Source organism: Myotis daubentonii, chromosome 5 (genome assembly GCF_963259705.1).
Source record: "Myotis daubentonii chromosome 5, mMyoDau2.1, whole genome shotgun sequence".
NCBI lineage: Eukaryota > Metazoa > Chordata > Mammalia > Chiroptera > Vespertilionidae > Myotis > Myotis daubentonii.
In genome coordinates, this window is record NC_081844.1 from 28,850,041 (window position 1) to 28,872,084 (window position 22,044).

General features: G+C 44.3%; 1 protein-coding gene across 1 annotated transcript; it reads left to right on the plus strand.

The window, feature by feature from the left end:
* Positions 1-3,073: 3,073 nt before the first annotated feature.
* On the plus strand, positions 3,074-19,055 carry LOC132234538 (cyclin-Y-like protein 1). The gene is made up of 8 exons (XM_059695486.1): positions 3,074-3,308; positions 5,083-5,108; positions 7,166-7,266; positions 12,361-12,396; positions 15,055-15,106; positions 16,180-16,299; positions 17,819-17,988; positions 18,890-19,055. The coding sequence occupies exons 1-8, from the start codon at positions 3,074-3,076 to the stop codon at positions 19,053-19,055; spliced, it is 906 nt and encodes a 301-aa protein (XP_059551469.1).
* The last annotated feature ends 2,989 nt before the right edge of the window (positions 19,056-22,044 follow it).

Sequence of the window (22,044 nt, forward strand, 5' to 3'; positions counted from 1 at the left end):
TGAGGACTCCACCTTGCCCCAGCACCTCAGCTCAGCTACAGACTGGGGCCACAGGGGCCTCACTGGATTCTGGAGGTCATATTTCAGGCCGTCTTTTTATTTTTAATTTCTTTATTGATTAAAGTATTACATATGTGTCCTTATCCCCCCATTGCCCTTCTGACCTCCCTGCTCATGCCCTCACCCCCTGTTGTCAGTGTCCATTGGTTAGGCTTATATGCATGCATACACGCTCTTTGGTTGATCTCTCCCATTTACCCCTCTCCTCCCCTACATTCCCTCTGAGGTTCGACGGTCTGATAGATGCTTCTCTGTCTCTGGATCTGTTTTTGTTCATCACTTTATGTTGTTCATTATATTCCATAAATGAATGAGATCATGTGATATTTATCTTTCTCTGACTGGCTTATTTCACTTAGCATAATGCTCTCCAGTTCCATCCATGCTGTTGCAAATGGTAAGAATTTCTTCTTTTTTACTGCAGAGTAGTATTCCATTGTGTAGAGGTACCACTGTTTTTTAATCCACTCATCTGCTGATGGGTTCTTAGGCTGTTTCCAAATCTTAGCTATGATAAATTGTGCTGCTATGAACATAGGGGTGCATATATCCTTTCTGATTGGTGTTTCTGTTTTCTTGGGATATATTCCTAGAAGTGGGATCACTGGGTCAATTGGGAGTTCTATTTTTAGTTTTTTTAGGAAACTCCATACTGTTTTGCACAGTGGCTGCACCAGTCTGCATTCCCACCAGCAGTGCACGAGGGTTCTTTTTTTCTGCATCCTCACCAGCATTTGTCGTTTGTTGATTTGTTGATGGTAGCCATTCTGACAGGTGTGAGGTGGTACCGCATTGTTGTTTTGATTTGCATCTCTCAGATAATTAGTGACTTTGAGCATGTTTTCATATGTCTCTTGGTTCAGGCCGTCTTCTGCTCTTTTTTTACCCCAGGCCCAGGGAAACCCACTGTGACCCAGCCTAGAGATGACTGAACCAGCGGCCAGATGGACTGTAAATGCAGGGAACTTAGCCCAGGAGTCCTTCAAGTCCAAGTCAAAATCAGAAAATGCACCAGGAATAATACAGTCTATGGTCTGAAGGTCACGTAGAGAAGGGACAGGCTGAGTGTCCCTGCCCAGGTCCCTCCTCACTGTGGCTTGGACTGAGCTCCTCCTAACCACTACTCCCCATGCATCCACGGGAACCCAGGGGCAGATGGCAAAGTAGCTAGTTCTTCTGCTCAAGTTTCTTTAGAGAAGACATAGTGAGGGCTGGGCTGAACCTTCCTGTGCCCACAGAGGAAACTCCCATGGACCAAGGTGAGATGGAGGCAAAAATCCTTGTGAAACAGCCGGCAGGGGATGAGAACACAGAAAATCAGTCTTCCTCAGAGACAGCCCAGATGGACTCAGCCCCAACACCCCATCAGCCTCTGCAGTCTGCTTGACCAATGACAGTCTCAGATCTACTTGGTTTCCTTGAGACACAGGGAGCTCACTCACGCCAGTCAGCCCTGCCAAGGTTGGGTGATCTTTTAAGGTCAAGAAAGTTCTCCTGGAAGGGAGCTAATATCCAACTGCATAGGACAATTCCTGTGGAATTGGTTCTCTCTTTGTGTCCATGAAAAACGTGTCCTCCCTCCGGCCTCAGTGAGGGCACAAGTGTTTCACACATACAGTGTCTGGCACATGGAGGAGAATTAATGTTGAACGAAGGAAAATATATTTAAAATTCACAACAAAAAAAATTGTTCTTCCTTAACAGTTTCCTAACAACATGTCACTTACCTCCCATGTTTTACTTCTGCCATTATTTTCTGATAAACATGAGGAAGTGTCTTCAGGGATCCACCAGGTGTGGGATTAAATCCTGGCCTTGTCCGTGAATAATTGTGTGAACTTGAAAGGGTGGCTTTATTGCTGTGTCTCAATTTCTTTGGTAAAATCTGTAAACTGAGGATTGTGTTTGGACATTAAAATGAATACCTCTCTTGAAATGGGGTTGGGCAAATGTTAACTATCATTACCATCATCTTCATCAAATTAGGATTGTGGTACCCCTCTTTGTGGTTCTCAATTGTGTATGTGACAGTTGAGTTTTAACCATTGTTATTGGTGTGGGGGGGGAGGGGGGTGGTGAGGAGGGGAATCAGGAAACTCCTGCCATGAGAAGGAAAACCAGAGGTAGGAAAGAAAACTGGTGAAGCCCTGTGTTGCTGAGCTGGGATGGATGAATTGGTTCCTATTTTACTTATGAGGAAGGAGAGGGGTGATGTTTCCTTGAGTCCCATTTAAGACACACAGTCATAGCTCTTTACTGAGAGGAGGACCAGGGCAAGGTACACGCAAAAGCTAACATGTAGATAGAGAAGGAGAATTTAGTTACAAAAATGGTCAATGATGAAGGTGTAAATAAGTCCAGAGAGCAATGCATCAATGAGTTGGCTGGCAGACGTGGTGAAACCCAGGAGCTAATGACTCTGGCCTGCTTGCACTTCGCTCAGGAGTGGAGAGGTCCAGGATGCATGCAATGAATAAAAACCCAAGTCAAGAGGAAGGATTGTAAATCCCTGACTTCTTTGTGGGTTCCAGCATTTACCATGCTGGAACTCTGGGTGTGATTGGTCCCTTGTAACCAGGTAACTGCGGAACGTGTTCTGATTGGCTGGCAGCAGCCAGGACAACAGACTTCAGTTGAGAAGCAACTGTGGCAGGAGAAGGAGCTTTGGCTGTGCTCTCTTCCCACTGTGGTTGTAGCTCTCAGCGCTTGTCGGATCCCGATCCGTTTTCAACAAGTCCTGTTGGTTGCTGTCCTCACAAACGAGTCATCCAGAGAGGTGCAGTTTCGGGGGGGTGGGGGTGGGGTGGCTGGGCCCTGTGCCCCACCTAGGGCCAGGCAGCCCAGAGGCCAAGCAAACAGTGGGTGAGCCCTACCTGCTTGTGCGGTGAAGCCTTGGGGCTGCCTGCAGGCCTAGCCTTCCTTGGGGGGAGGGACTGCTGCGGGTTGTGGGTGGGGGAGGCGGGGAGCGGGGTGTGAGCGAAGCAGCAACACCAGGGAGGAGAGGAGGTGAACCATGGGCAACTCCAAGAGTTGCTGCCTGAAGGCCAGTCCCAGGCCCAGTGCCAGCCCCAAGCTGGGTCGGGGCTCCAGGCGCGTTAAGTCAAAGCGTGAGTCTGAGGCTCCTGAGGCGGCTGCCAGGGACACAGGGGCAGTACAAACAGTGCCTGCTGCCCCGAAGTCTGAGTCAACTTGCGGAGCCCTCAAGCGCCACCACCTGAAGAACATCAGCGCCCCGGTGACGCCCCAAGGTAAGAAGCAGCAATTCTCTTCTGCTCTTTAGGGTACCTCTGCCCTCCGCTGCCCCCACAGTCCCCTGGGAGGGACTCACTGCCTGGGGCTCCTTCCAGCTGGAGCCAGCTTTCCTAGGGATGGACTCCTGGTCCCCACCCCTGCTGCTTTCCCCCTTGCGGCCGGATGTGTTTCCCTCTTTACTACCTGAGCAGCCAGGTCGGATTTTGACCGTCCTGCTTGCCTGCTGACCTTCCTCAATGCTTTGTTCAATTGAGTTTACCAGCTGGAAAGGCCACACGTGACCAGGTGTTTCAGTTGATTAGGACAGAAGTACAAGGAATGAGGGTTCCATTGTATTGGAAGTAATGCCACACAATAAAGCATGGGGTGCCCTGTGTGTGTGTTTCTCTTGTTTTAAGCTAATCGCTTTTGGTTAGGAGGGCTGTGTTTCTCAGTGCCTTCCAGAGCCATGGGTGCCTCACAGTAGAGTGGAGACAGTAAAGGAAAAGCTATGCCCTGGCCCTCTCTTCACTCAGAAGGGACTGTTTCTGTGGTGCCCATCCCACACCATAGGAGGCAGTGTGGGGAACAGTACAGCCAAGACCCTATTCAGAGCTTTCAGTCTTCTTCTGGCCTTTGTGAGAGCAAAATGACGCTGGGTGCTGTAGACATGTGCAATTAAGGTTACCATGCTCATTTTCTTTTTAGAAATATCTTTTAAAAATAGTTTATTAAAACCTAACTGGTTTGGCTCAATGGATAGAGCATTGGCCTGCACTTAAGGGTCCTGGGTCCAATTCCAGTCAAGGGCACATACCTCGGTTGCAGGCTTCCCCCCAGCCTGGGCCCTGTTCAGGGCTTGTGCAGGAGACAACCAATTGATGTGTTTCCCTCACATTGATGTGTCTCTCTGTCTTTCCCTTTTTCTCCCACTCTCTCTAAAAAGCAATGGGGAAAATATCCTCCGGTGAGGATTAAAAAAAAGAAAGAAAAAAATAGTTTATTGATTTTGGGAGAGAGAGGGAGAGGGAGAGAGAGAAAACATTGATGTGAGAGAGTAACATGGATTTGCTGCATCCTGCACATCCCCCCCGCCCCAAGCAGGGACTGAGCCAAAACACAGGCATGTGTTGTTGACTGGGAATGAAACTGGCAACCTTTTGGTGCAGGGGACGATGCCCAACAAACTGTGCAACAGCAGCCAGGGCTACTAAGGCAGCACTCATTTTAAAATGTACATTTAAACAGGTTACTTTCCAATTGAGTACAGACCCATTAGTTTTTAGTGAGGTATTATGGTTGATTACCAATAAGTGGTTCTGGACATTTCCTGGGAGGCTCAGGAGCCTGGGGACTGACTGGTGCCTGGCCAGAAACTGGTTCTCAGAGCGTCAACTCTTAGATCCTGGTGCTTCAAGTAAGATGGGTATAAAAGTACAATCAGGCACCACTACTGGGTAGAGGTTCAGATATGCTACAGGTAAACTTTTTCATCAGCTTTGTTTCTCACCTGGTCTGAATTGATTTGCCCTTTTCTTCTGTACATGGAGAGCCTTTCATTTGTGCCTAATATAGTTGATACGTTAGGTCAAAAAGTAACACTAAGTTTTTAGATTTTGCTTTAGGGGGCTCAACTTTCCAGGTATTCCAAATTATAAATTTTGTTGTAAAGTATTTAAAATGAAATAAAATTTTGCTCATTTTCTGTGTGGTAGTTTCTCAAATAACCAACCCCTTTTATTTTCTATGGCATTTGTATCAGAATTGATCATTTAATTTGTTTTTTCTTAGAACAAGACAAGAGGAAGAACAATGATGTAAGTAAACAGTTGAAGAGTTAAGTAAGAAATTAATAGTTTGATATAAAAGTTGTTTGCTCTGATTCCTAACAACTACAATGGACGGATACCAATAGCATGGACCTCATTTGTAGGTGTTCTCAACCTCCTCTATTTTCCTAATTATTCTAGATTGAAGGAGAATTTATTCCTTCAAATAGTGATATTTTTCAAAAAATATATATGGTCTGGAACTTCTGATTAATAAGGAAAAAGTGGCTTTTCAGTGAAACCTTTAAAACAAGCAAAATGGTGTTTTATACAATCTATGGATCTTTCTGATTATAGGCTGCTGGCATTGTTAAAATGCTCTGTATTTTAAAAGGCATCAAGTAGATTATTGCCCTGCCCGATCTCTTGTGCATTTGTGGGGGATGCTGATGGGAAAGTATGACAGCATGAAGAAAGCTATTTTCTATGAAATGAGGAAGGATGGCTTATCTGCATTAGTTTTTAAAAACAACAAAACCAAGCATATTAAAGTTATTAGTATTTTCTGATATTCAAAAATGCTACTGTTATTCTCAACTATTTACAATGATTAGTTATTGGCCTTATTTTAAGGAAGAGAATTGTCAAAATATAGTTCAGGCTATGTCAATATTTGATTATTGCTGAATTGTTGGGCTCTTTGCAAATCAGTGGATACTTATCAAATCAATGGGTACTGCTAAAGCGTGTTAAGGATTGTGTTTTCTCTAAAGGTTCTCAAACATTTTATTGTCACCTCTCCAGTACCACTGCAGTTAAATTCTAAATTGTATCTGCACTAAGATTTATCTCCCAGATGTAAATGATTTAAAAAACTTGTTGCCCTAGCTGGTTTGGCTCAGTGGACACAGCATCGGCCTGCAGACTGAGGGGTCCCAGGTTTGATTCCGGCCAAGGGCACATGGGAGGGTTGCAGGCTCAATCCCCAGTGAGGGGCATGCAGGAGGCAGCCAATCAAAGATTCTCACTCATCATTGATGTTTCTAGCTCTCTATTCCTCTATCTTCCTCTCTGAAATAAATAAAAAATATTAAAAAAAAAAAACTTGTCAAGCACTAGAGCTGCTAATCTGTCCCAGGTTCTGTGCTCAGCAGCTGGAGGCAGGGGAGAAGTCAGAGTCCTCCCTTCCCTAGAGAAGCGTAGGTTTCTGTGAGAGGGACACCCTGGAGGCAGTTGATGCCATGTGACAAGTGGTCACTCAGATGTGGGCGTGTGCAGGAGAGAAGCTGGGGGGTGTGCTGCTGGGGAGGGTGTCCTGGAGGTGGGTGGGGGGGAGTGGAGCTGCTGGACAAGGAAGAAGAGGCCTTGTAAGCAGAGAGAGCAGCCTGAGAGGCAGGATGGGGGGGAGCGTCAGACCAAGAGAACAGAATGAACATTTAGAAATGAATGGAAACCATTCTCTGGGGTTCTCGCTTGAGAAATGTAATGATAGTCTTCCTTAAACATGAAGTGAGAGTTGAATTCTGAAAGCTGTTTTATCTGGTTTTGGGGAAAGTGAGGCTCAGACAGACCTGTGGCCCCCAGCTTGTTAGCAAATGGGCAGCCCTGGCACACACACACCTCTGACCGAACATGCGTGTTTTGTCTCTTTGAATTAATATTCATTATTGTCTTTCATTTACTGTAATAAAATGGTCGTGAATTTTTATTATTTAATGCATTGCATTTAAGTGTAATAAATGAACAAGAGAAATAGGAAACCTTAGCTACGTTTGCTCTCTTAAGGAAGAAAAACACTGAAGTCTAATTCTAAACGTTTTACACTATTATAAAGGGCATTTTTAATAGGGGCCGGGCAGGTTTGATGACAGGTACTTATGAAAGGGAATATTTTATAAGCCATTCCTCAAATCTCGTCTGTAGAAGTTAGATTATCTATTGGGTTTACATAGAGCCACACATGATATCACACTCAAGCAGTTCATGGACTGTAAGAAAACCCTTAATGCTTAATTGTTTGACATTTTAACCAAGAGAAAAAACAGACACGTTTACAGGGTCAGCAGACGCACGGTGACATTTGCCTCTCTTTCCCTCGACGTCAGGAATGTCCAGGACGCCCGACTAAAGGATATGGGTCGTGTCCCACAGTGTTTACCTCTGACGATACCATCAGGCAGCCGGACTTTAAAACCACCATCCAGTCGTGAGTACCACCAGGTTGCCGCAGGCTGAGTGACAGACCCCCTTCTGCGGAAAGCATCCTACTGATCCATAGTTTCAGCCACTTTGTGGTCCTTCTCAGTAACCAGGTTAAGAAACTGGTGTCTATTATTTATTGATTTCAAGGACCTAAATATGAAATTTCAATTTCCATGTAACCAGTAGAGTGAATGGAAGAAGGGAAAACCAGTTAGCAAATATATGAAATCCCCCAAAATATCGTGTGTGTTTTTCTGTTTTTAAGGCATTTTTGACCATAATGGAAAGGGGAAGTGCTTTTTATTGGGTGTTTCTATTAAAACTTATTTCTTTATGGGACATGGTCCTAAAACAGTGCACAGCACGTTGGAAGCTGTTCTTGCAAGAAGGAATAGTTTCTCCCCCACTGGCACCAGAGTGTGTCTGCATTACAAGTTAATTGGATTTTGTCAGATTTTCGCATCATACATTTTTCTACACTATGTCTTTATTAAAATTTACTTTTCCTTCCTACCCCCAAAGTGGGATGTATCACATCAGTCTTTAAGAAACAACTTTTCAAGCTAATTCCTTTGTAGGTAAAATTTGTTCAACTGAAGTTTTAATTTAATAGATATATAAAATTTAATTATATATGTATACATATGTATTAATACATCTTCAAGACACTGCATCTTGTAGCCTGGTGCACGAAATTCGTGCACATTAAATGGAGGTTAATTAGAGGAAATATTTTAATATTGCTATTTGCCCTTTCTCTATAATAGAAGTGTCAGAGATGAAAGAAAATTAGTAAAATGTATATGAAAATCTTCCTCCTGTCAGAGTCAGGGGCGCACCAGGGGACCCAGAGTCAAGTCCCTACCCACCTACATGTGCCTCAAAATCACATGAGATCCAGACCCGGCCACCCCTCCCCCCCCAACCATTGGGCTAGGTCCAGACCCTGCCAGTCCCACCCTTGTCAAGCCCTGCTGGGCAGGGGGTGCAGCCTGAGGTCGCCCAGCCCAGGCTGGAGTGGGGATAGGGGGGCACGCCATGAGGTCCCCAGCCAAGTTCCACGGGGGCCGGGAGGGGGGTCGCAGCCACAGGTCTGTGCTGATTGCTCGTTAAGGCTCTTTACGGGAACTCAGCTTCCATTGTGGCTGCAGTCATCTTTGTGGTGATGACAGTCAATTTGCATATTCCTCTCTAATATATAGGAGATACATAACAAAAGAAAAAAAGTGAAAGAAGTAATATTTGGAAACATAGCCATAGACAGGTTTATACTTAAGCAACCATGAACAGTGTTATGATGATGAAAAGTATTTATTAGTTGCCCCATAGCCTACCATGGGAGATGAACCTTAAAGACACCCTAAGATGAAAACTCTAAGCTTATTTAAGAGAGAAAATGCATATTCTGTCCAGCTTCCTGCCTCCCATGGGGTTGTCCAAGGTACATTCTCAGTGTCTGGAATATGAGGGCTGATTCTCCAGAACACGGTTTAGGAAATGCTCCCTGAGAGTATTAGTATATTCTCCTTTAATTGTATTTTCAGCCTGAAAAAGATAATTAGCTTTAAAATGTCATTTTCATAATGTGCCATCTTTTTGCTAATTAAATTATTAGTAACTTCTACTTTAGTTGAAAAACAGCAAGTTCACAATTATAATAATATAACTTTCTTCTCTCACTTATAACAGTAATTGAGATCAAATTGTGTTTCAGCAAAAGCTGAGCCCCATCTCTCTCTCTCAACTCCTGAGCTTTGGGACCTATTGAGTAATCACTGAATGTTTGTATTCAGCCAAGACACTAAATCCTGGAATAAAGAATAACACCACTCAACTTTGGATGCATTCTGTAGCTTCTTTTGAATTCAAAAGATTCTGATGTTACAGAATAATTCAAACCTAGTTGTAAAGGTTAGCCTTGCTCAGACAAGTAGGTTTTGTGCTTCTTTCTCCAAATTGGTCTAATTCAGGAAGTACAGTAATTTTTTTTTTAAAATATATATTTTATTGATTTTTTACAGAGAGGAAGGGAGAGAGAGATAGAGAGTTAGAAACATCGATGAGAGAGAAACATCGATCAGCTGCCTCCTGCACATCTCCTACTGGGGATGTGCCCGCAACCCAGGTACATGCCCTTGACCGGAATCGAACCTGGGACCCTTCAGTCCGCAGGCAGACGCTCTATCCACTGAGCCAAACCGGTTTCGGCATACAGTAAATTTTCATTTGCTGACCTCCCTTTTGAAAATGGTCATTCAGAGCCACGCCCACCCGCTTCTGCTGCAATTAGACAGATGTATGAGCTTTTTCCTTGGGATGGACCCTAGATTTCAGCAGGACCCATGGAGAGGCAAACGCTTTATGCAAATTAGCGTCACATCATAATTTGGCCTCAGAATGGAAACAGTTTGGACTTCTTCTTCTTCTTTTTTTTTTTTTTTTTAAGCTATGTGGCCGAACTTCTTGATAGTAAAATACGAGGAAAACGGGTGGTGGTCGGCGATCTGAAGTAAAGCCCTGTTAGGACTCAGGGCCAGCGCTGCAGGGCACTTTCACATGGGGTGGGGTGGTGCTCAGCCGCCGCCCAGCTCAGAGGAGGCCCTGCTGTTTGTAACTCCTTCCCAGCCTCTGAGGACGCCATTTGCCTTCCATTTCCATCTTCAAGAACTTGAACCAGCATCTTATTAATCCTTTAAACCAGTGGTTCTCAACCTTCCTAATGCTGCGACCCTTTACTACAGTTCCTCATGTTGTGGTGACCCCCAACCATAAAATTATTTTCGTTGCTACTTCATAACTGTAATGTTGCTACTGTTATGAATCGTCATGTAAATATCTGATCTGCAGGATGTATTTTCATTGTTACAAATTGAACATAATTAAAGCGTAGTGATTAATCACAACAACAATATGTAATTATATATGTGTTTTCTGATGGTCTTAGGCGACCCCTGTAAAAGGGTTGTTCGACCCCCAAGAGGTCACGACCCACAGGTTGAGAACCGCTGCTGTAAACTCTGGGGAGAATCTTCCCGTTCTTACACTCAGATATGCATCCCTTTTATTAAAAGCAAACAAACAGTGCTGATAGCAGGCAGTGTGATTAAAGTGCTTTGCAAATATGATGTACGGTGGGAATGCCTTTTAGGAGGAAACACTCAGCCCTTGGGGCAGGGATGTGTCCGTTTCCGTGCTAATCAAGGGGAAGGTTAACCAGGCGCACCTGCAGCAGATGACCTGGCGGGGCTGGTCTGGTTGGTTTTTCTGTTAGAAAGTAAAGGCCTCACAGGCCAGGCTTGTTCTCTCCTCTGGGAGCGGAACCCCTGATCCAGGCAAGGAATTTGCAGGTGCTGATCCCTTCGGAATGCGCATGACCTGCCCTAGGAATCTGAGAAATGACACAAATAAGCTGCCCTACTTTAGAGTAGTCATTCGACCTAAATATATCAGTCCTAACTCTTTTATTCTCGGATGTGGTTGCTGATGTGTATATTCTTACTTTTTCTCCTAACGGGCATCTGTCTCCTTGTGGACATTTCGGAGAGAGCTTTCTCTGGGACTCTCCCATTTACAGACTCTTTATACGCTCTCACGGTGCGGTCCCCTGCTTTTCACAGATTGCTGCGACCAATGTATTTCTGCTTTTTTCTTATGGTGGGATGACAGCAAAAATAGCTCATTGAACCGTCAGTTTTACCAGTTAGATAAGACACTTTCTTTATTACGGTTTCAGGGACGATCTTTCCAGGCTATTTCTCAGTTATTCTAAGGGCCAAATTTTGTAAAATGTCCATCAGGAATGTCCGTCTCAGACGCCCTTTGTGTAGCCTAGGCCTTAGGCATCCCCGCGCAGGAATGTCCCCGTTCCCAGAGCAACCGTCGCCATGGACCGGCTCTCGTAGATGCTTCTCAGAGGTTCGGCTTCTGCTGATGACTGGTTCTTTCTCACTGTCCACTCTGTGGACTGCTTGGTTCCGCCATATCCCCTTTGCGTTTGGTGACCTGGCAGATTCTCTCTTCCATAGCAGCTCACCTTCTCCTGGCCCCTTCTATGGAGCCAGGTTTCCAATCAGAGTCAAGTGGAAACAAAATTATTAAACTCAGTTCTCCTCTTCCAAAAAAAAAAAAAAAAGAAGAAGAAGAAGAAAAAAAGGAAGGAAGGAAGGAAGGAAGGAAGGAAGGAAGGAAGGAAGGAAGGAAGGAAGGAAGGAAGGAAGGAAGAAAATGGTCATTCAGTAGATTCACTATTGGTGAAGTAAGGGTTTATGAGAAAATTCATAGAGCTAATTGAGTTTTAAGAATGATTTTGAAAATGTGCATCATGATACATTGTTCCCAATGGGGTGCAGTCTTTACTGGAATCACTTACCCAACTTTTCTAAAAATGTTTGTCTCTAAATACATGCACTTCACCACCACCCCCAACAGTCTCTCAATGTCACAACCTCTGACAAGCTGAGGAAAACTGTGAGGCATGATTACATTTAATCTACTTTGGAAATAAATGTTATTAATTTTACACTGTGAAGCATTGCGATGCGTTGTTAGCATTGCTTGTGCCAGGATAACTAAATCTACTGATGTTTTGGGCTCTTACACTTGCTACTCAATTTCCTAATAATTATGTAAAAGTGATGTTAAACTTTTTTTAGGTACAGAGCATTTTATTTAATTGTAGGAAAATAATGGAATTGTGTGTATAGGTAGATAGTGAAATAAATCAACTGAAACGCAGGGCCTCACAACTTTTTTTAAAAGCAGAAAAACTACTGTATGGCTTAAATTTAAGTATGTGCACAAATACATATAACATGTACAGGATGCAAGGTCTATGGGTACAAGGGCAAATGATGGGGGAGTGTGTACTAACATGTACAGGGTGGGGACAAAGTAGGCGTACAGTCTCGGGTATGTGAAATAGCAAAATAGCTAAAACAAGGGCAAAGTGCCCATATGATACTGATGGGAATGAGGATTTCAAGACCACTGGGCAGCTGGGATGGTCTTCCCGCTCCACCCACCGCCCCCAACCCATTCACAATTGTCCTCAAACCTAACATAATAAAATCAATTGTGACAATTCTTTTTTCTTCCACAGCATGACTTTGTGCATATATCACATGATAAAGTACAGGTGAGTTTTAAAACCTGTATTGTTATTCTAGCTAGTAAATGTATGACATATCAAATTGAGTGTTAGGTAGTAGCTGTAGACATTGTTAAAGAGAGCTGTAGAGTGCTTTGTATTATATTATGAGAGGCCCGGTGCACAGATCGTGCACAGGTAGGGTCCAGCCGGCCGGCCCCAATCAGGGCCAGTTGGGCGGGGCCGGCCCCAATCAGGGCCAGTTGGGCGGGGCCGGCCATGGGAGAGACCCCGGGTGGTTGGCGGGCCAGCCCTGCCCCCTGGTCAAACTCTGGTTGAACTCCTGGTTGAGGGAACAATTTGCATGTTACCCTTTTATTATATAGGATTAAAGTGAATGAATTGTTTTTGTCTTAAGACCCATAACACTTGAGTTATTGAGGATCCCAAAGAGTATTTGTTTATGTGGGTTATTTGCTACTTACTGTATTAGAAATTAAAAAAGGAGCTTTAAAAAATAAGTCCACTGTATTTTTAAACAGTTTTTATTGCGTTACTGAAATTCTGAGCTGGATAATACTTTGTTGTGGCAGATGGTCTTGCCCACTACAGGGTATAATATGCAAGACAATATGAAAAATAATTATTTTCCGCACCAAAATTTGAGTGGACATGTGTCATTAATTTACATTTTTGCAAATTTTTTAAATGTCTGGCCTAATAGAAGACACCTGATTCTCATGGATATTCTGTCTGCAATCATTTGCCATTACTTCAGTCATCTTAATCCTTTGCTTTGAAGAAGTGTAGGAAGACCCAGCCTCATGTAGCTATCTGGCTGGAAAAAGCTGTATTTACAGAGACTCAGATCATTGTGATTATCCTTTGACATGGGACCAAAAGTCCACAACTGCTGGTGTTTGTAAATTAGGTGCGATGGGAATTTAATTATACCCATGAAGCTACAGTAGGCGCTCTGTTACATTCATACCGATGGATCTATCTTGTAAACCAAATGAATCTTTCACTTGTACATTATTTTATGATAACGTTAGTCATTTGGAGAGTATTGGTCCGCTTTCTTACTACAGTGTCCATACCTCCCTTTGGTGAGTATCACCACCAATCTTGCCAGAGAAATCTCTAAGTATTGAAAAGCTGCCCAGCAGACAAAGCAAGGCACACATTTTTTCCAAGGTCGAATAGCTCAGTGGGTTTGAGCGTTGTCCTCAGATGTCAAAATCATGATTTTGATCCATGGTCAGGGCACATACAAGAAATAATCAATGAATGTGTAACATTAAGTGGATCAATACATCGATGTGTCTCTTTTTCTCTCTCACCCCCTGCCACCTCTTATTCTGTTTCTCTGAAACAAAAACAAAGAACAAGAAAGACAGTCCATGTTTTCCCAAATCCTGATTGTTAGCTTGATAGCTTGATAAATGTACATTTACTTTCCTTGATGGGACAGGCTCACTGTTTATGTTTTGAGAGAATGGCAGTTGTATTCTCAAGTAAAGATGTCATTCTAAGGAAAGAGCGGCTTGTTCTGCTCACAGCTAAGCCATGAGCGCTTTTCCTTAACACAACCACAGCTCAGTGTGCAGAAGTGCGTACTGCACACTCTCCCCCTGTTGAGAATGGGAAAACAGGATCCACGTTCCATAATACTCTTCCTTTGTATCAAGGACGTCCTGAACTGAGGCAGAATTAGTTTTCCAACTGCAAGTGGCAGTGAGGAATACACTGACTGCTGGCCCAGTGTGGTACCACTGCCTTCATCCGTGCTCACACACCAGTTTTGCTCATCTTTGATTTTATACATTTCAAAAGTCAGTGTAGAGTCAGGCAATGCCTCAATATTCCTCTAGCATTTGGGTTGACCGCATGGGCCTCCTGAGAAATAGGGCATTGGTTCTCAACCTTCTGGCCCTTTAAGTACAGTTCCTCATGTTGTGACCCAACCATAAAATTATTTTCGTTGCTACTGCAAAACTGTAATGTTGCTACTCTTATGAAGCATTATGTAAATATTTGGTCTGCAGGATGGTCTTAGGCGACCCCTGTGAAAAGGGTCGTTCAACTGCCAAAGGGGTCGCGACCCACAGGTTGAGAACCGCTGGTCTAGGGGTGCCTAACCCCAGTGGCCTGCAGAGCTCACTTGTTCCAATGAGCAGAGTGTTTTAGTGCGGAGAACATTGCAGTCAAAAGACTGGTCACTTTTAAAATAGAAAGGCACCTTTTTAATTTACACCTTTAACAGATATAAGAACACATTCACAATAAGAATGTAATACAGGAAAATAATAAGTGGAAAAACAGGACATAAACATGAATGTCATATCCACATGAATTAAAACTCTAAACACATTGTAGCCCAGCACTACTGCTTTATAAAGTGTTCTTGTGTATTCCAGTGTGAGCTGGAGGGATGGAACCATATTTGGTGTACCAGCATTGCCTGTCAGGGAGAGTCAGTGGTTTTGAAGGCAACTCTCGCTGGTCATTGCAGAAAACATTGCACAGGATTTGATGTACTGAGTAAAACGAAGTCAGGAAACCCTCTTACCGAGTCAGTTTGTCAAACTGCTTTGTGGAAAGTTAAGCTTCCCCCTGAACCCCGTCTCCACTCCTAGATGATGTGTTGCTGAGATACGAACATTTCCTGAGTAAGGTTTTCAAATGCATATTCTTGTTTTATAGAGTTGGACGTAATTCATTCGATGTTTTCAATGAGAGAAAGCACCCCTTCAGAGTAAGTGTCAGTTTTATTGAGGTTCTATTTGTCTCTCATACTGTGGTGTTTATTTCATACTGATCTGCTTTGAAATGAATTATTAGAAGAAAATGACTCCCTACAGCTTGAAGTGAAAATCATCTTCTTTTCAGTCTTCTTCCCACTGCATGCTGTCTCTAATGATTTTACAAAAGGAGGCTTGTGTGAGGGCCACGTCAGTAAGAACTGAGCCACAGCTTTGTATAGTCAGGGAGCTAAAGTGAGTAAATGTGCCCCAAATGAGTAAGTGTATTGTTCTTAAAGAAACATTTCAGGAGCACCCAACAATATAAATGTCTGTAAGTAGACCTACAAGGTATGTTAAGACTCTTTGAAAAAACTGAGGCAACTACTTAAATTTTAAACCAATTAAAATGAGAGGAATGTCCTGCTTCCCTCCTCTGAAGCTCTGCAGCGACATGTAGCTGGTGCCTCCTGGGGAGCACGGCACAGCCAGGGTCTCGGGGTCACAGGAACATGAGCATGTGTTTGCAGAGCTGGTTGCAGAGAAGAGTGACAGGGGGAAACATGCCTGTGAGCCTAAACATGGTTAACATTTCGGTAGACGTCTGTGGGTGGGCGGAGGGAGAAACATACGTAACTGTATGCAGGTTGTACCTGTATCTGTGTTCAGTCACTGGTGAGTATAGAATCAGTGTTGTTTAAGATCATTGTTTATACTTCAAAGACTAAAAGAGCCCTAGCTGGTTTGGCTCAGTGGATAGAGCGCTGGCCGGCAGACTGAAGGGTCCCGGGTTCAATTCTGGTCAAGGGCACATGCCTGGGTTGTGGGCCCCATCCCCAGTAGGGGGTGTGCGGGAGGCAGCTGATCAAAGATTCTCTCTCATCATTGACGTTTCTATCTCACTCTCCTTCTCCCTTCCTCTCTGAAATGAAAAAAAAAAAATGTCATTTTTTAAAAAGGCTAAAAGACATGTCACCTAATCAAAATTATTTTCGGGACAGGTGGGCAAAGTAGAAGGCTGCTAGCATGAGAGCTCTCATGTATTTTCCTTCAGTGGGTACTTATATTGCCTTTTTTCTCTTTTCAGCACGAAATACTTACAACGGACCACTTTCTGCATGACCCTGAACTGCAGAGTGTCTACAGATTTGTCCGTGCCCTTTTCAGTGCTGAACACCTCACCGCGGAACATGCGATTGTGACCTTGGTAAGACAGCTCTTCCAGAGGCTGCTTCTCTGTCCTGGGCACAGGCGATGGTCCGGCTTTGCACATCAAAGCAGGTTCCCGACATGATCCTCAGAACTTTATTAAGAGAAGCTATGAAAGGGAGTAAGCCACACACAGTGGAGCTAAATAATCGTTGGGATTGAAAGTGTTACCATTGCAGTTTCCATCCCAAACCATTGCTATTAAAGACATGAGGGGAGGTTTCGGTTTCTTCCCCCAACTCGCCACCCAACCCCAAGAGCTGATATTCTAGTGGGGAAGACATACGTAGTTTTTTAATGAGGGTTTTTAAAGAGATGAACGCTTCAGGTGGTGAGAGCACCAAGAAGATAAAGCAGGATGAAGTGATGAGGTGGTCACAGGGGTTTACCCTTTTAGGCAGGAAGGTCAGAAGAGCCTCTTTAAAGAGGAAACATTGGAACCGTGACCTGGCTGAGCTGAGGAAGATGAGCTCTGGCCTTGTGGGCAGGGGCCGAGGCCGCTTCTGAGACGGGCACAGGGTTAGTGTGTTCAGGGAGCAGTGAGGTGTGGCCGTGTGGTCAGAGTGTGGAATGAGGAAAGAAGATGAGGTCACAGACGGGCAGTATCCTATCTCATAGGGCCTGGAGGCTTGCAGGCCATGGGGAGAAGTTACGTGCTATTTGCCTGATGGGAAACCTTTGGCAGACATTGAGTTGGGGGTGAAGTGCTCTTAAGGAAAGAGGCTACTCTGGCTCCTGGGGAGAAGAGAGTGTAGTTGGCAGTCCGAGTGGAGGCAGTACAGTCAGGAGTCAGTAAGAGGCATACAGGTGAGAGGTGCCCAATGCACTGGCAAGCGGTCAGATTCCCACGGAGAAGGGGAGGCAAGACCTGCTAGCAGATCGGAGCAGGCTGGCTCAAGTGGAGGCTTTTGGTCCCAGCAACTAGGCAAATGGCCGTGCCCCCTGTGCTGTTAGGGATGGCGGGGGAGTGGGCAGTGAGATGAAGGCTCTGTTCATATTGTGGAGGTTCTGATCCCCTCAGCAATAGCAGTTTCAGTGGAGTGACAGCGCCAGGGGCAGACTAAAGTGGTGAACGAGAGAATGGGATGGCCTCTGGCTTTGGCTGGCCAAGCAGTGTCTAGAATGTAAGGATAGAAGGAATTTCACCCTTGCCAGGTGGCTCAGTGGATAGTGCAGTAGCCCGCACACCAAAGGGTCACGGGTTCGATTCCTGGTCAAGGGCCCCCACCTGGGTTGCATGTTCGATTCCCCTCCCAAAACAAGCAAGTGTGTGTGGAGAGGGGGGGCAGCTAATCGATGTCTCTCTCATATAGATGTTTTTCTCTCTGTGAATATCTCTCTCTCCCCACCTCCCTTCCTTCCAATCTTTCTAAGAATCAATGAAAAAATATCCTCCCATGAGTTTTGACAAAGAAAAAAAAAGAATTTCAAAAATGGATCAAATCTGTCATTTCTAACACTTCTAATCAAGCATTTACACTGAGCTAAAGTGAAAGACCAGTGCTCTACTTTTGCAGATTTTCATGGAAAGGCTTTTGGACTGTGCACATATTGACATGAAACCCACTAACTGGAGAAGAATAATTTTGGGATCCGCCCTTCTTGCCTATGAGTATTGGGACAAACAGACTGTGTGGGGCATGGACTACTGCCAGCTCATCAACAACATCATTACCGTCGATGACATGTGAGCGCTGCTTCCAAATTTCCTTTCCCACTTTATTGAGCTCACCCCTGTGGGCAGGCTCCCCTCTGCTCGGGCAGGGGCAGGGGTGCTGAGCAGGGCAGGACGCAGCGCCACGTGGGAGAACACGGTTGGAGTCTGACCCCGTGCCCGTCAGAGGTCAAGTCCTAAAGGGGGCTTAGTCCAGCCAGCTCATCTATCTTTCCTGTTTCTGCTTTTCATAGTTTAAAAAGTGCAGCCTGTCCTGTCAGGAGGATTAAGGTGAACAGAAACTTCCCTTTTGTCCTCTGCTGTTAGTCCCATGCACTGCATGGGGGATGGGTCCCCTTTCCCATCAAATGTGGCTGATTTAATTAATTTATTTATTTATACTTGAGGAATCCTTGTTGCCTCAAGAGTGTTGCCCCCTCAGATAGTAGTGGTGGCTTCCCATGGATCCCTTCACGGCGGTGGTGACGTGCCCGCTTCGTTTGTTGGTACCTCTCTACTTCCACAAGCCCCTTCCTGTGATGGGCCTGGTGAAAATGCCTGCAAGTTGGTTAGGGCCAAGGAGCAGCATACATCACTCCTTTCATCTGAACACTACAGCGGGCCCTGGTCAGTGAGCCAGGAGCACGAATCCACAGCCGCACTCAAGGGACTCTGAGCCCCCAAGTCAGCAGCAGGAGAGCAAAAGGGGGCGGTCACCTCTTCACACTCCTCCCAACTCCAAGTGCTGGGATGCAGGAGGGACCTCACAGAGCTGCACCTGGTTTGATGGTTACAGTCTTAGTACAGCTGGGTAACCTTTACTTGTTTCAAAACACAATTTAGAGTCATTCTTGTAGCGCAGAGTGACATTTTTGTCGGTAGCCCAAATGACTGAAATGTTCTGTGTCGGTTTTGTCTCCTCCTCCTCCCCTAGGAATGAGATAGAACTACATTTTTTACGTTTCATTGGGTTTAATACTCAGATCACTGGCAGAATGTATGCCAGATATTACTTTGACCTTCTAGCCATAGCCGAGAAACACAACGTGCACGATCTATTTGAACCTTTTTGCAAAGTAGAGCACAGAACCCAGAGGTAAGGCTGTGGAATCACTAAGTGGGGTTTTCTGTCTGTCACCTAAGCCAATATCTGTTGACAAATTCTGTGAAACAATGATTAGGAAAATGAAACGCTTTATAAAGTTAATACATTAAATAAGAGCTTTTTAACTCTTTCACATCATATATCTTTTTTTTTTCACTATTGCAACTCCTCTTCTACTATTGTGCTGTTCTCAGAATGTCCACAAGAGGGCACTATAGCATCTAATCCCTTATTAGGGTGCTGTTGTCAGAATGTCCAAAAGACAGCACTATTGCAACACCTCCCTGCAAGGGCTAGAGCTCTCTAGGTCCATCCTTTGCGTTTTCTTTTCAGTCTGGCAGAATTCATTACTAGGGTGTTGTTCTGAGAATGTCCACAGGAGGGCACTATTGCAACACCTCCCATATTAAGGGGCTGTACTCAGAATGTGCTCAAGAGAGCACTATTGCAACCAGTCTGTTACTATGGTGCGATTCTCAGACTGTCCACTAGAGGCACTATTACAACACCTCCCTGCAAGGGCTAGAGCACTTGAGGTCTATCCTTTGGGTTTTCTTTTCAGACTGGCAGAATTCATTACTGGGGTGCTGTTCTAAGGATGTCCACAAGAGGGCACTATTGCAACACCTCCGTTACTAGGGTGCTGCTCTCAAAATGTCCAGAAGAGTCACCATTGAAAACTCTCCCTGCAAGAAAGAGCCCTCTAAGTCTCTCAGTAGGGTTTTCTTGAAAAAATTATTCACAACTGAATTGGACACATTTAAAATGGACGCTTTCTGTGGTACCTTCGTGGCACTTTAGAATAAAATGTGTTTCTACCATAATTATCGGGCAAGTTAAATCGGTCCATTTTGATGCTTCAGTCATTACACCTCCCCACCTTCCAGTGAAGTTCAGCACACGCCCACTTCCTTACAGTTGGCTTGGAGCAGAGAGTAACCAGTGAAGACTGGATAGAATTTGAACAGCTCACAAAACACTGATTGTGCCCAAGTGTCTGTTTAGTGTGTTTACGGAACAAATGTTCAGGCACCAGACGATACTGTTCTTTGCTATCACTGAGAACCCAAAATTTAAGTAATTCTAAATTCCCTTGCTCTGCCAATCTAATTATAGCCCTTAAGGGACTTCCCTTAGTGAATTTGCAGAAACAGGCCTCCACAGAACCTAGCAGTGTAGACCTCAGCTACCCAAAGGGGCAGGTACTATACACTATGTAAAGGAGTGTGAACGGGTGGCTATCCATGATGCTTGTTTTAAAGGGTTGGAACCCTTTTAGTTTTTCATTGTGCCTTCTTTGTATTTGGTTTCCTTTCCTAGGCTATTTCCAGAGGCAGTCAAGGAAAAGACCTGGGCAGACCTGCTATAGAAAGATCTCTTAACGCTGACAATGTTATTGGCATGCAACACACCAAAGCCATGCTCTCTAAAGAAAATCAGGGGTTGTAACATCATGAGACCCTCATCTACAAAAACTACAAAAATGCCACCTCTTCCTCTCAAAAGCAGTGGCAACAAGCAGTTAAAGAGATAAAGGAGGTCCCTGGCCGGCTTGCCTCAGTGGTTAGACCATCAGCCCATTCACCTCAGGGTCCTGGGTTCTATTCCCAGCCAAGAGTGTGTAACTGGGCTGCAGGTTTGATCCCTATCCCCAGTCCGGGCCCATGTAATAGGAAACAGTTAATGTCTCTCTCATATAGATATTTCTCTCTCTCTGTCCTTCCTCCCCTCCCTGCCTTCTCCTGTCCCTCCCTCTCTTCATCCCTCCCTTCCCCTCTTTCTAGAAATTAATGGGAAAAATATCCTAGTGTGAGGATTGGCAAATTAGTTAGTTAATTAATTAATTAATTAAAATTAAAAATAAAATAAAAACCAGGAATAAACAAGAGGTTTCCCTCAAATCTTAGTGAAATTTTAAACTTTGATATTGTGTGCTTTGGCATCCAAGGCACCCCTGCAGAAGTATAAATGCTACAGAATTATAAAAAACCATTTAAAATTTAATTAGAAAACTTTGCCAGAGAGATCCAAGATGGCTGTTAGGAAAATGTGGGTAATCGCCGCCTCCCACAGCGACAGCAAAATGACAACTAAGTTACAGGACAACCGTCAGCCAGCACCACCTGAAATCTGGCTGAATGGAAACATCTAGAGAGTAAAGAAGATTGAGACTGGTAGGAGGGCTGAAGGCATGGAACTGGATGGCGTGGCACCATTAGAAGAGCAAAAAGAAAACAGATTCCAAAAATATGAAGATTGTGTAAGGAGCCCCTAGGACAACTTCAGCCGTACCAACATTCACATCAGGGGGTGGCTGGAGGAGGAGACAGAGAGCAAATTATTCAAAATCTATTTGAAGAAATAATGACGGAAAACTTCCCCTGCCTGGAAAAATAAATAGACTTACAAGTCCAGGAAGCACAGAGAGTCCCAAACAAGAAGAACCCAAGAGCCCCACACCAAGACACATCATAACTAAAATGCCAAGGGTTAAAGACAAAGAGAGAATCTTAAAAGCAGCCAGAGAAAAACAGTTACTTACCTACAAGGGAGCACCCATATGACTGTGTGATTTCTCAACAGAAACTTTGCCAGAAGGAGTTGCAAGAAATATTCAAAGTGATGAATAACAAAGATCTACAACTGAGATTACTCTACCCAGCCAAGCTCTCCTTTAGATTTGAAGGTCAGATAAAGAGCTTCACAGAGAAGAAAAAGCTAAAGGAGTTCATCACCACCAAGGAGGAGGAGGAAGAGGAGGAGGAGGTGGGGGAGGGAGAGGGAGAAGGGGGAGAAGAAATCAAAACGATGAACAATAAAATGGCAATAAATACAAAACTACCAACATATAAATCAAAATAAACAAGGAATCTACTGAACGAAATAAATTGATGAATAAAATAGAACCAGAGGCATGAAAACATGGAACAGACTAGAGGAACTCAGAGGAAAGGGGGCAGTGAAGGTGGGAAGAGATTATCCAA